We start from the raw sequence: 14,836 nt of genomic DNA, 5'->3' as shown, positions 1-14,836 counted from the left end.
ATTCTGTGGTATTTTCTATCCCTGAAATACTCTTTTAGTTGTGAAGTTGCACTGTCCCCTCCCAGCACTGATCTCTTCCCAGAATAGAGTATCCAAACAGTATTTTAGAAAACTCCGTGTTTTGAGTTGTTAGGGATATGAAAATACTGAGAGAAAATAAATGGTAGCTCCAAAAGCCTTTCCTTCTCGGGAGAGGAGGAGCACCTGAGCACTCAACCCTCCATGTCACGTTGTGTTGTGATCGTCTGTCTGCTTGTTCGTGTCTTCCTCTCCAAGCTTTGTTAGCTTAGGGACTTCATCTTAATTGACTCTTCTATCCCCAGACTTTAGCACAGTGCTTGCATGAAGTAGGTTCTGGGTATAGATTGGATGAATCCATGGAAGAGAGGATGCCTGGATAATGTAGAGATGGAGGATGGATAGATGGGTAGATGGATGCGTGAACTGATGCATGTGCATGCACAGGTGATTTAGCACTGCAGGATGGATGGATGGCTAAATGGTTGGTTGGGTGGATGGGAGGAGCCTGGATAATGCAGAGTTGGAGGGTGGATGGATTGGGGAATGCAGGACAGATGGATGTGTGGGTAGACCTGTGTGTATATGATTTAGGGAAGCAGGATGGATGGATGGATGGATGGATAGATCAAGTGAGTGAATGGGCAGAGGTGGAGGATGGATGGATACAAGATGGATAGATGCATGGGGGCAAGATGGATGGCAGAACAAAGAAAATGTCTGCTGCTGAGCACAGTGTTGTTCAACAGATTGTCATTGGTCTCACCTCCAGGCTTCCACTCCAGAACTGTTCAGATTCTAGTCATGCTCCAGAGGGTTGGCTCAGTCCAAAGGGACCATGGCTGGGTCTTCCCTACTTCACACAGTGCACAGGATCCTGAGGGCATTTAATGGGTTCAGACCTGTTTCCAGGTAGATGAGAGGAGTGACAGCTGCAAATGTGAACCCTGTACTCTATCCTGAGGCAGGAGGAAGGTGTGTTCCATCTGGCCACAGCCACCTCCTTGGGTCAGTAAGCCAGGTCCAGGAGATCTGGCCTGTCTGCATGTGCTGCAGTGCTCACCAGCCCTCAGCAGGGAAGGCAAAGACAGTGTCAAATGATAAACAAAGGACTATGGAACCCTCCCCATTCCAAAGGACTATGGAATGTTCTCAAAAGTTTATTTGCTCATTGTTTTTAACAGACCCATCACCCCCAGTGGTTTAATTATGTTTTTTTGTTTTTTGGCTGCTGGCTGGTACAGGGATCTGAACCCCTGAACTCGGTGTTACCAACATCAATTTTTTTTAATAGACCTTGTTTTGCATTTGAATATTACTGAATAATTACTCAATATTATGTTCATCTTGATTGTGTCTTAACTAAGCAGAAAGCTTCTCAAGTGTCTGTCAGGCCATCTCAGGTGTCTTTTACATATTTAGGGGACTCTAGCTTCTCAGTATTATCCCAGTTCCTTCCCAATTTAAAAAAAGTGTCTCTTAGGAACTTAACTCCCAATGACATTGTGTATACTACATTATGGGAATTTGGAGGACCAGGCCCTAAACACCTTGATGATGGAATAAATTGCTGGACTTTTTTTCCCCTTCATTGCCCCAGAGTGTGAGAGGCCTGGGGAGGCAGGTCTTCTGTTGCTTTCTGACTTGGGTTATTTATCCTCAGATCCTGCAAGGCCTTGTCGACGTCCGCATCCCTCACAACAACTTCTACCGAAAGCGTAAGTAGGCCTGCTTTGAGCTTACAGCTTGTTACAAGTGAAGCTTTATGGATGGGTGGCTTTTATTTCTTAAATCTCTGAGACTTTGAGTGTTTTGGGGCCTCTGAAGAGAGGAAGTGTGGCTTGGATTTGATGACTATCCCTTGATCTGCAGTGGTGCCCATGGCCCACTCAGCTCACGCTCACTGTGTTTTCCTTTTCTAACAAGTATTTTTGGAAATCGTCAGTGAGAAGTCAAGGTACTCTCTCCATCAAAACATGGACAAGATCAAGGTCCCGACACAGATCATCTGGGGGAAACAAGACCAGGTATGTAACATGGTCCTGTGGCTGTCTGTGCCAGTTACTCTGGCCTCTGAGGAAAAGTGTCCTTGAGGAACAGCCAGTGGTCATTCATAAAGGGAGCCTCCCTGGCGGATTTCTGTTCTCTGGAAGGGCTGGAATACACCTGACTCAGGTGCCAGTGTTCACAGGGAGCATAGTTCTGTGAGTTGAGAGTAACAACATCTGATCTTTTAAAATGAAAGGCAATTTTAAATAATTTATTAAAATTATTTTTATCGGGCCGGCCTGGTGGCACACTCGGTAGAGTGTGGGGGGCCCGCCGAGGGTTCGGATCCCATATAGAGACTGGTCCGCTCACTGGTTGGGCACGGTGCGGGCGCGACACCGAGGGTTGCGATCCCGTTGCCGGTTGCGGTACGGGCGCGACACCAAGGGTTGCGATCCCATTGCCGGTTGCGAAAAAAGACAAAAAGGAAAAAAAAAATTATTTTTATCAAAGCCATATAGTCACATGGTACAAAAAACTTCAGAGAACCAAAGGGGTTATAATGAAAACTTGGTCTCTTTCACATCCCAAATCCCAATTCCTTGAGGCGACTCTTACTATCTTGTCTATATTTCTTAATTTTGTAAGCCAGAGGTTGGCAAACATTTTCTGTAAAAAGCCAGATAGTAAATATTTTCAGCTCTTTGGTCTATAGTCTGTGTCCACAATTCCAGGATTACTCAACTCTGACCTTGTAGCACAAAAGCAGATACTCGTATGTAAACAAATGGCATGGCAGTGTTCCAGGGAACCTTTATTTACAAAAACAGGCAGTGAGCCATTGTTTGCCCACTCCTATTCTAAGTGTGTGTGTGTATATATGTGTGTGTATATGTACACACAAACACACACACTCACATGTATGCAATATACATATATAAGGTATTGAAGCTTATACGGTTTTGCACCTTACATTTTGTGTGTATGTATATATATATATACACACACTCATATATATCTTGAGAATCATTTTATATCAGCCCATACAGACCTACTCATTCTATTTTTAAAAATATTTTATTTTGAAATAACTTCAGACTTACAGAAAAGTTATGAGTATAGAGTACTGCTGTAGACCCTTTACCTAAATTCATCAATTTTTAACTCCTTTATTGACATGTAATTTACATACGATTAAGTTCACCCAGTGCATGCCATCACCAAACTTAGTAATAGCATACTTCTTCACCTCAGAAAGTTCCCACCTGCCCATTTGCAGCTAACATCCACTTCCACCCCAGCCAATGCAACCACTAATTTGTTTTCTGTTTCTATACTTTTGCCATTTCTAGAAATTTCCTACAACTGGTATATAATATATAGTCTTTTGCATCTGGCTTCTTTCAGTCAAACATAAGGTATTTGAGGTTCATCACACTGTTGCATTTATCAGTAATTTGGTCCTTTTCACTGCCGTGTGTTATCTCATGGTATGTGTGTGTCACATTTTACTTGTAATTTTTTAACATTTACCACATTGCCTTTATTGTTCTTATCTACCTAGAAATATATCGTTTTGGACCATTTAGAGTAGGTTGTTTATATTATGACTCTTTACCCTCTGTACTTTAGGGTATATTTACTGCAAACAAGAATATTCTCTAACATAACCACAGCACGTTATCACATTCTGAAAATTTAACCTTGATGCGAAGCTTTTATCTAATCTACAGTCCGTATTCCTATTTATCATTTGTTTCAGTAATGTCCTGTGTAGCCTCCCCCACCTCCTCCTGCCACCCTGATCCAGGATCCAACCCAAGATCACATGACATGTCTCTTTAGTCTCTTTTAGTAGATAATGATTCCTCAGTCTGCCTTTGTCATTCATGATGTTGAGGCATCTGAAGATCACAGGCCAGTTATTTTATAAAATACTCTTCAATATGAATTTGTCTGCTATTTCCTCATGATGAAGTCCAGGTACTATATCCCTGGCCAGAATATCTCACAAGTGATTATGCATCATGTCCTCAGATGCACCCTGTCCTTCTGCCCTTTGTTGGTGATTTTAATTTTGATTGCCTGGTCAGGGTGTTGTCTGTTTCTTCCTAGTAGAGTTACTAATAAACAGTCTCGGAAGAGACACTTTAACACCATGCAGTCATCCTGCTCTTCATCAATATTCCTCCCAAATTAACCTTCCATGATGATTCTTGCCTGAAACAATCTTTTACTTCATTCTTTTTAAGAGCCACATAGTATTCTATTATACAGTTCTGCCACAACATATTTAATTAGTGCCCTACTGATGGTCGCTTAGGTTCCTTGCAGTTTTTTTCTATTAAACGGTACCTCAGTGAACATCATTATGCATGTTGCTTGTGGAGCATATAAGCATCTCTGAAGGGTAAATTTTTAGATGTGATATCACTGGGTCAAAGGGCATGTGCATTTAAAATTTTAATAGGTTTTTTCAGATGGTCCTGCCATTACAGTGTACCACACATTGGGTGGCTTAAACAACAGAAATTTATTGTCTCACCATTCTAGAGTCTGGAAGTTGGAGATCAAGGTGTCAGCAGATTTGCTTCCTTCTGAGGCTGCGAGGGAGAATCTGTTGCATGCCTCTCCCCCCAGCTTCCGGTGGTTTGTGGCAATCTTTGGCATCCCTTGGCTTATAGATGCGATCCCTGATCTCTGCCTTCATCTTCATGTAGTGTTCTCTCTCTATAGATAGACATGTCTGTCTATGTCCAAGTTTCTCCTTTTTATAAGGATGTCAGTCATATTGGATTAGGGGCCCACTGTACTCCAGTATGACCTCATCTTTACTAATTATATCTGCGGTGACCCTATTTGGAAATAATGTCACATTTTGAGGTCCCGGGGGTTAGGGCTTCAATGTATGGATTTTGTGGGGGACACAATTCAACCCATAACAGGCCCTCCAAAGAGATACTAATTTATACCCAAGAAGCTCTTTTTTTGTTTGCAGCTGTTTTTTAGAAATCTTATCTTATTGAAAGTTCTTTGTAAAGTTGAAAGCAAGAGCAGGCAATGAGAAATGGAGCCTTTCTAAGGTCCACAAGGTAAACAAAATGACAGTGTCTGTCAAAAGGTGTATAAGAGTCTTGTGCTATTGAATATTAACTAGAGAAAAGGAAACTAGAGAAAAGCTTTCCCCATTGAGACAGTTCCCCTAAGGACGTGGGGTGAAAGCCACCATTGGGAGCCCTGCCAGTGCTGATGAAAGCAAAGGCAGGAAGTTAGGCTGTGGCCACAAAGGCCCACAAGTGTGTGGATGGCCAGGGCAGGACAGACTGGGGAGGAGAAGTCAGGCGTGTGCCCCTGGTGTCTGTGGGGAGGGAAGGCTAACGGTGTCTCAGATCAGCCAGGTGTGGCCAAAGATGTACAGTGCAGGAGTGTGGATGTGGGAGGGAAGTGGGTCTCATGTCCTCCCTTCTGCAGCCACCAAGAGACTGAAAGAAACCTTGTGTTTGCCTGAGTCAGAGAAATGGGGCCCAGGCCAAGCCAGCAGGGGTTCATTTGATCAGAAATCAGAGCCAGAACAATGAAGGCCTTTCTTCATTCTAAAACTTCCAGAGGTGATTCAGGGTTCTCAGAGATCAACAGGGAGAGGCCACAACTCATTGTCTTGTGTAGACAGTGCAGAAGCAAGAGCACTGGCCTTGGAGTCTGAAAGTGCATTCCAGCCTTGCCTTTGCCCTTTACCAGCCTGTGACCTTGAGCAAGTTGCTCAGCCCCTCCAAACTGAGGGTTTCTCTTCTACTGGTGGGGTTATTGTGAGGCTCAAATGAGATAATACATACGTAGATGCTCTTTCTTAAGTTATCAAAAAATAAGTAATGTATTACACACATCCTGTGCCTCTGATAGCTGGCCTCAGTCTGTAGTCCAGAATTTCCTCCTAGACTCTGAAGTCAATTTTGTTCCAGAAAAAGAGCCTAACATTCTATGGGCCTGCTGTAAATATGATCAGATCCTTTATGTGTTTTGTGGACCACCCACAGGGCAGAGGCCAAATAGCAGAAGCTTCGTGGGTCCTTTATTTCATTCGCTTCCAAAGATCTTTGGCTCTTTTCCTGCTTGTCATCAACATTTGGTGTCTCAGTATCCGCCCCTGCCAGGCTGAATTCAGCCTCCCCCTTCTTCGGACCCCCGTAGACCAACTGCTGCTGTGTGCCTTGTAATCTATGTGAATGATGCTTCCTGGATTTGGGCAGTATACAACCTGCACAACTGAACCTGGCAGACCTTTCTGAGAGGGTTTCTGCATATCAGTTCAAGCACCTCTCCCCTATGTTCAGTCCACCAGAATGGGAGGACCTTGTGGAGAAAAACAAGGTTTGTTACTCCATCCCTTTATCCTGCCAGCACAGTGCCTGGTATGTAGGAGACCCAGAGTACACAGTGAGTGAGCAAGCAAGCAAGAAGTGAATAAACAAATAAGCTACCAAAGAGACAAACCCACCAACTGACTGCCTACACATTCAAGTCAGTTAACAAGTATTTATTGAGCACCTATTATGTGCCTGACACTGTATAAGCATTAGGCCTGGGGGGTACAGTAGGGACCCAGACAGACAGGATCCCAGCCCTCCAGCACCTTTATAGTCTGCCTACCACCATAATGCATGGCAGTGCTGGGACTAGAGTGAGATGAGAGTAATGTATCATGCAAATGTGGGGTTGGATCCCATCTGTATCTAGAATTTTGATACATTGTTCATTGAGCATGAATGTTTATTTTAAAAAATACCACATTAAAATATTATTCATCTTGATTGCTGAGTTTTTGGTGTCCACTTAAAATTTTGTGTCCCAGGTGAGTGCCTCACCTGCATCACTCTAGTCCTGGCCCTGGCCTGAAATGGGATGGAGGATAAATTTTTGACCATTTACCTGAGTATTTTGTCCAAAAAATACCTGACGTGGTTCCCACAGGCATGCGTGTCTCATCAGGGCCCATTCAGCAATTTCACATACCTCTGGGCAACCATGGGGAATGCCGGATTTGTACTGCTGACCAGCTTAGCAATGCCAAAGCTAGAGGCTCATGGGGGTATTTTTTTCTGAGTTGTGGTTTCTGATCTTTCTGCAGGCTAGACACTCAGTTGGGAAATCCTACTTTTTCATACTTTTTTTCACCTGTTGGCTCCGTCTGCATTTCCTCTGGGTATTTTTCCATAGTAGCTGAGCTTTATTCCTGCTCAGACAGCTGCCACGGCCGCCTTAGCTGTGAGTGACAAGGCAGAGGTGTCTGACTCCTTGGCTGGTTCTCCCCTCCCACTGAGCTCCCCTTAACCACTCCTTTTCCTGGTCCAGGGTGCTCAGCACTGCTCCATTCCTTGGCTGAGGCATTCTGCTCACCCCACTTCCACGTGGACGGAAAAGCTTAGTTTTAATGATCTGGGTTGCTGAGAATAAAGCTCAAATGCAGAAGGTGCTTGTGTTGGTTGGGATTTTTGCTTTTGCCATTAAGGATGGGGAGGAGGGGCCCTCCTGTCCGGGGTGAGTTGCAGGTGAAGGTGATTAAGAGAAGGGAGTGAATGCAAATCTACCTCGAGGGGAGGGTGTTGGGGGGAGATGAACCTGGGTTGGCACAATGGCGGGGAACCCACATGGAAATGAGAGTAAATGAGTTGTTTGAAGACTGTCAGCCCTGGAAATGTGCTGGCTTTCATGTTGCAAAAACATTCCCTGTTATCTACAAACGTCAGGGCCGGGTCACACAGCTCTGGAGATACGTACCCCTGCCCACCCCCACCGCAGCTTGTGATAATTAGTGTTCACCTCTTGTATCATTCTCGTGTGCCCTTTCCACAGCTTGGGCTCCCTACTACAGCCTGATCAAGTCACTCTCCTTAACACAGCCCACGGCTCCCCTTGTCCCAACATGGCTGGAGTAGCGGGGCCCCTCTTCTCCCCCCTTACCACCATGCTCCCCACCACTGCCTACGTGCTATGTCTCAGCCACCAAGGTCACCACTATCTCCTGCCCTTGTGCTGTTCCCTCTTCCACGAATACTCCTCCCCTGCTCTCCCAATGCTCTCTGTGTTCTCAGGATCCCCGCCCCAGCAGAGCCCTTGTCATACTGTGCTACATTTGTCTCAGCCTGCCTGGCTTCCCCACCAGACCATGGCCTCCTCGTGGGCACGGACTGAGTGGTTTCCACCTCAGTATTGGTGGCAACAGCGCACCTCTTGGCATCAAGCCTGCCTGGCTTCCCCACCAGACCATGGCCTCCTCATGGGCACGGACTGAGTGGTTTCCACCTCAGTATTGGTGGCAACAGCGCACCTCTTGGCATCAAGCTGTAGAATCAAACAGGAGGCATGTGGTCACCTCTATCAGAGAGCCACAAACCGTAATACCTAAGTGACTTAGTCCTAAAATTGACCCCCCTCTACCACACCTCGCCTGGCCTTGGTGGAGTTTCTGTCCACAGAGCACACCCAGGCATCTGGATCTTTGTGTGTCATCTTGTTCCCTCTCTTGCCTGGCAGGTACTCGATGTGTCTGGGGCAGACATGCTGGCCAGGTCAATTGCTGACTGCCAGGTGGAGCTTCTGGAAAACTGTGGGCACTCAGTGGTGATGGAGAGACCCAGGAAGACAGCCAAGCTCATCGTCGACTTCTTAGCTTCTGTGCATAGCACAGACAACAACAAGAAGCTAGACTGAGGCCCCGACTGCACTTGCATTATGCACATAGTGTCTGCCCCCATCCCCCAAACCTGATGGGGCCACCACTCTCAGGGATCCTGCTCCAAAGGTGGTCGGAGCTCCAGCATCCCTGAGGAAGCCAGTCCCCTCTTCCCGTTATCCACAGTTCCGCAGAGCTTTGGAGACCACGAGGAAATCTCCAAGATATTTTTCACAAAATTGAACTCATGTGGAACAAAATTAAAAACCCAGTCATGAAATCTACCAAGAAGTCTTCAACTTCATGTCGCTGACAAGCTTGTGCAAAGCGACCACAATGGACCATAATCATTGAGGACATTTTCTTTAAGACATTCCTCAGAGACTGAGGCTTGAGATATTTTTGTTGCTTCAGATATATTCCCGTGCATGGTCAGTGGCTTTTATAGGAGCATTAGTCCCATTCCCTGAACCCTCCTGTTTAGGTCTAATTCAAGTTTTACGTAGAGACCCATATGTGAATGCAGCCTGTCAGCTGCAGGACCTGGGAGGAAAACGGTAAGCTGTCGAAAATGTTTACATGCAAGCAGGGGCATTGTTCTGCCTCTCGGCCAGCCCTCAGAGCTGCAGAAGCAGCACAGAACACAGGTGGGGGTCCTTCAGCACCCATAAGTCAGGTGTGTCATGAGTGAACCCAGAACAGTCGCTGAATGAAGAACACTTGGCAAGGTGGGTTTCCTAGGAATAATTTATTATCTTTAAAAATAGGACTAATAAAGCAATAATGTTCCAGACTCCTGTCTAAATAATCAGACCTGGGTTCCACACACAAGCAACTCGCGGGCCTCTTTTCTATTTTGCTGTGCTACTGAAAACCCTTGAATGTAAAATACTAGTTTGTTAATGAATTCTGTGAATTCTGTGAACAGTAACGTGATTGAAAATAAATCTAAACAGCTGTAAAAGTGACCACAATGACATGAAATAAATGTAATATGACTAGATCAGCAACACGCAGGTGGCTTCCATTTCTGAACTCCTAATTACGTGGAATGTTGGCAGATTTTCTGTTAACTTTAAAATATGTTTTTTTTTGTTTGTTTGTTTGTTTTTTTTGACTGGTAAGAGGATCGCAACCCTCAGCTTGGTGTGGTCCGCCCCACGCTCAGCCAGTGAGCTCACCGGCCATCCCTATATAGGATCCGAACCCTCGGCCTCAGCACTAACAGCACCGCACTCACCCGAGTGAGCCACGGGGCCATCCCTAAAATATGTTTTTTAAAGTAAGGTTTATCCTACAGGTATTGGAAGTCTTTGCTTGGATGATTTATTAGTTTCATCTTAAGAAGTCATATTTGCAATTTTTATTCAATTGAAAATGTATATAAAAACAAAAGACAAAAGTCGTCAAATTATTCCTTTTGACTCTTTTCTGCCACATTTAGGAGTCCTAAACTTCCCAGCAGCTTCACTCTTTTGAATCTTTTTACAAAGAGTCTACAACCAAGTAGTTCTGGGAATAAAGTGAGATCAACTTTATAGTTTAAATTGGAACTCAGGACTTGGTCTGAATATTCTAATTTATCAGAGGGACATTGATCTTAAAAACAAGAGGGAAATGTGACATCAAACTTGTGGGATGTAGCTAAAGCAGAGCTCAGAGGGGAATTTATAGGCTTAAGTACATCTATTAGAAAAGCAGAAAGGCTGAAAATCAATAAATTAAGCTTCTGTCTCAAGAAGCTAGAAAAGAAATAGTAAATCAAAGCCAGAGAAAAATAGAATACAGATGAAAAAAGTCACGAGATAGAAAAGAGTTGTTCCAATTGCCTACATTCACCACGAATTCTGAGCTTATGGGAGAAGGGGTCGGTCTTGGCGAGTCTGGGTGGTGAGAGATGGATTCCTCAGGATCAGTGAAGAAGAGGGGGAAGGGGTCATTCAGGCAGAGTGACTGCTGTCTATCCCAGCCCAGAAGGACAAAGGGCAGTTTCTGCAGTGAGACACGGCTCCCACCTTCTCCGTTGTCACCAGAAAGCATTGACTAGAAGTCGCGAGTAGAGAATGGGAAAGAATCATTTTTGACCAGCCTATAAAGTGGGTTCTCAAGGTTCTCCTGTGCCCTGCAATTCTGGCCCCACTGTGCTAGGAAGACCCTGGTGACCCTCTTTTTCCCTATGTGCTTATAACAAGCCTGTTGGTTACTGCCAGCCTCCCGCTGGGCCCTGTGATGTGTGTCTTTGATGACTGTCTTCTGAAAGAAGAAAGGGGGCATTCATCACAGCCCTCCCTGAAAGGCTCCAGACGCTTCTGACATAACAATGGAAAGCCCCAGGAGTCACAACTGGGCTCCTGATCCTACTGCGTGGAGTTGGGCCTTCAGGGCTTCTGTGGATGAACCCTCCCGGGCAGGTGTTGAAGCAGCTCAGGGACAAGCAGTGGTTAGAACTCAGTTTGCCATCAGTCTGGGCTTCTTGTCCAGGGCAGAGGTGACACCAGGAGCGACTGATGTAAGAGACACATCAGTCTGATGGTGCTGCCTGGGTGTGTAAGTCTGTATCTCCCATTTGAGCCCTACTGAGTATTCCCCATCCTAGGGAACCTTGTTGCTTTGCCCAGAGGAAGTTCCCAGAAAATACTGGGGGATTGGAATGTATATCAGGCCAGGCTGGAGGACTGAATCTTATAACTATGTGCCAGGCACTGTTCTAAGTGTTTTTCAAACGTCACCTTATGAAGCTCTCGATACAACACTGTGCCCATTTTACAACAAAGGAAACTGAGGCACAGAGGTGATGAATCTTACTCAAAGTCACACAGCTAACCACTAGAGGGAAGCCTCTGGGTTTATAATTGAAGGTAACTCGCAAAGATAATGCTTTAACCAGTTCAGGCATGAGCTCGCCCATCCAGTTTATCAGTCAGCCTGGGGCCCTGTTGGTGGGGCAGCTTCAGCCACAGATCACTGAGGCCACACCTCCTGGCTTGGGCCCCTGTTAAGGAAGGTGACCCAGTTTTTCATTCAATACAGTTAAGGACCTCCCATTGTCCAGCCTCCTGCTGGGCAGGAAACAACTGACCTGGATCCCAGCATCATTCTGCTAAGGGCACATCCAGGGGCAGTTTGCCCTCCTCATTCCAGCCTCCTTAATAACCAGGACCAGTGTCTTGCCCACCCTGGAAGGACTCATGCACCTTGCTGATACCCTTCCCGTTCCTCATATTTTGGAAATGATAGTCAGTGTTATTCTTCCAAAGCAATTTTTTGCTTTGGGAGAAGTCTCAGCTCAGTGTGCTTGCCCCTTGGGGGTCAGGCATGGAAAGCAGTCAAGAGACATGGCCCACTCCTAGTTGCCACTTCAGAAGCACTCCCCAAGGCTCAGCTGGAGACATCTGAGGGGCCTGTTGAAGGACTTACCAGCCAGGGGCTTTTCTTGCCTTCAGACAAATTTTGGGTTTCAATTATACATAAATGCTGAATTTAGGCCCCCTTATTACTTTGTAAGCCCTGGATCTCCATCTTGGAACAATCATGGATTGGTTAATTAACTAACATTGTTCTAAAATGATGGGTGCAGATTTTAACATCTACAAGTACCAGCCTTCTGCTTTGGGGGAATTCCTTGTACTAGACTGAGACATCTTTTAGTAAAAATAGCAGTTCAGGGGGTGTTTCAGAAACATGTTTGCTGAAATACCATAGCCAGACTTGAAGCATTTTAACTTTCTTGGTCTCTGTCTGTGTCTCTCTTCCCACCTTTCCCATCTCTTTCATCCCTATCTGTCTCTGTGTTGTCTGTCTGCCTCTCCCTGCCTCCCCGTCCCAGGCATAAGCAGACACACTCCCCCAACATCTGGAAGCCTGGCTCTTCTGAGCCATCATCTTCGATCTCTTTCAATGTCACTCCTTTAACCACAGATGGCCTTCTCATCAGCCATTTCTCCCTCCCAACTCCCCCCCCTCCCGCTCACCCCCCAGTCTAGGTGCTGTTCTTATAACCCCTCCATTTCCTGAAAGGGGACCCCATCTCTTTCATCCCTATCTGTCTCTGTGTTGTCTGTCTGCCTCTCCCTGTCTCCCCGTCCCAGGCATAAGCAGACACACTCCCCCAACATCTGGAAGCCTGGCTCTTCTGAGCCATCATCTTCGATCTCTTCCAATGTCACTCCTTTAACCACAGATGGCCTTCTCATCAGCCATTTCTCCCTCCCAACTCCCCCCACCTCCCGCTCACCCCCCAGTCTAGGTGCTGTTCTTATAACCCCTCCATTTCCTGAAAGGGGACAAAAAAGTAGAGGGTTTTTGGAGGGGGTAGAGGTGGTCATAGATGGGACAATGGAGAAGTCCTCAAACTACCTGCCAACGTCAGAACCAGAAGGTGACAGTCCTGGGGCTGCTGTTCTGACATCCCCAGCTACTCCAGGGTGCAGAGGCCCAGTGTGGCTGCTCTCTGGGCTGGCAACAACCAGCGTGTGGTCCTGGGGTTGCCTGTGCCTGTGGTGGGATGAGGGTCCTGAGTGACCATCATTAGCCTTGTCTGGGAAAGACAAGGCTCTGACTGCTTGGCTCTCCTTTTAGCAACAGGACAGTAACTCTCCCTTGGCTCCTGGAGGAAACGTCCCTTCATTGTTTCTGGATCTTTCTAAACCCTCAAGGCAATGAACAAGAACCTTAGGCCATGAGCAGGAACCTTACCTTCAGGAGGTCAGGAGCTCCAGCAGGGAACGGGAGAAGGAAGGATTTTTAGGGGCAGAAAGTGACACTAGGGTGACGATCCCAATGACCCAAGGCCAAAGCTACCTGGAGAGTGGGTGACTGTCTCTGAAGGACAACTCCTGGAAAGGGGCTGCCATGACATTAACATGAGCCTAGGTCCACAATCCCTCGCCAAAACTGTCAGGGCCAGATGTGATTCAGAATCAGAAATGTTCTGATTTGGACAGGTATCATGGTGTGTATACCACATAGCATGTGACACCCCCATTGGGGCCTGGGGCCACAACACATAATCAAATAAACACATTCATATTCTGCCGTGTAAAGTATGCATATCCACAGTAAATGGGACTAAAGGTAAAAAAAATCTTAATCCAGGTTGAGCTTTGATGCCAGATGAAGAAATTTGGTTTCCATATTTTTTGGGTGGTTTCAGGATTGGAGATAAGGAATGGGAGCCTGTGGTGGGTGGCATCCTGAGCCTGTTCTTACAAGGTGGAAGGAGTGGCAGCAGATGGGTGTGGTCCACAGCGCCCTCTGTGCCTGATTATAAGGAGTGGGTCCTGTTTTTCATTTCACAATTATTAGTGTTACAAAAATGATGCTGTCTCTTTAAGATAAATCAAACAAAACAAATGCTTAAAAAAATGTCTCCTATCCTTCCCCTAACAGTACCCTGGAATGTCTGTGTATCTGCACACTTACGAGGGTACTTCAAAAAGTTTATGGTAAAATAGAATTGAAAGATAATACTAATCTTTCCATGAACTTTTTGAAGTACCCTCATACATGCATATGTATAAAAAAAGAGGACTCCATGGTTGGCTTTGTGGATTTTTTTTTACATAAATGGGGTCATGCTGGATGTTACTGTTGCCTACCCCTTCCTTCTGCTCTTTTCACTTACCTTTATATCTTGAGGTTCTTCTAGGTCTTCTAGGTCTTCACCTACAGATTCCCCAGGTTCCTGTAATGGGGATGCAGAGTCTTCCAGAAAAATTGGGGAGCATGTGAACCTCTTTGTAGGGACCCCTGTGAACCCCTGGGAGAGGATCTCTGAATTTTAAGAAAGGATATAAGGCCCCTCCAGAAACAGGCTGCTTAATTCCAGGGTGGTCATCCCCTCCCCGAATTCCCACTTCCTGGAGTCCTGGAGCCTTTTTTTTTTTTGCCTTCTTCTTTTTTTGGAACCTGGTTGGTACAGGGATCCGCACACTTAATCTTGGTGTGAAATAACCAGCCAACCTCCCCACCAAACCTTTTTTTTTTTTTTTTTTTTTTTTTTGGCAGTTGGCCGGTATGGGGATCTGAACCCTTGACCATGGTGTTACATAAGGCTGTGCTCTAACCAACAGAGCTAACCACCCAGCCCCCCAGAGCCATTTTTTAGGGTAAAGTTTTCTAAGATACTTCTAAGGAAAGTTCCTCCATCATTTAAGTGCA

The 14,836-nt window shown here is 45.7% G+C and overlaps 1 protein-coding gene across 1 annotated transcript in view; it reads left to right on the top strand.

Annotated features, from left to right (window-relative positions):
* ABHD6 (abhydrolase domain containing 6) overlaps positions 1–9,687 on the top strand; it is a 49,441-nt gene extending 39,754 nt beyond the window's left edge. Inside the window, exons 8-10 of the mRNA XM_008576569.1 lie at positions 1,682–1,736; positions 1,945–2,045; positions 8,539–9,687. Coding sequence (XP_008574791.1) covers positions 1,682–1,736; positions 1,945–2,045; positions 8,539–8,715 — 333 coding nt within the window. The 3' untranslated portion in view covers positions 8,716–9,687. The remainder of the gene's footprint in view (positions 1–1,681; positions 1,737–1,944; positions 2,046–8,538) is intronic.
* Positions 9,688–14,836: the final 5,149 nt, after the last annotated feature.

The sequence above is a fragment of the Galeopterus variegatus genome, unplaced genomic scaffold (assembly GCF_000696425.1).
Source record: "Galeopterus variegatus unplaced genomic scaffold, G_variegatus-3.0.2 Scaffold1367, whole genome shotgun sequence".
Classification (NCBI taxonomy): domain Eukaryota; kingdom Metazoa; phylum Chordata; class Mammalia; order Dermoptera; family Cynocephalidae; genus Galeopterus; species Galeopterus variegatus.
The sequence above is the reverse complement of the archived record's forward strand: the minus strand, read 5'-3'. Positions and strand labels throughout refer to the sequence as shown.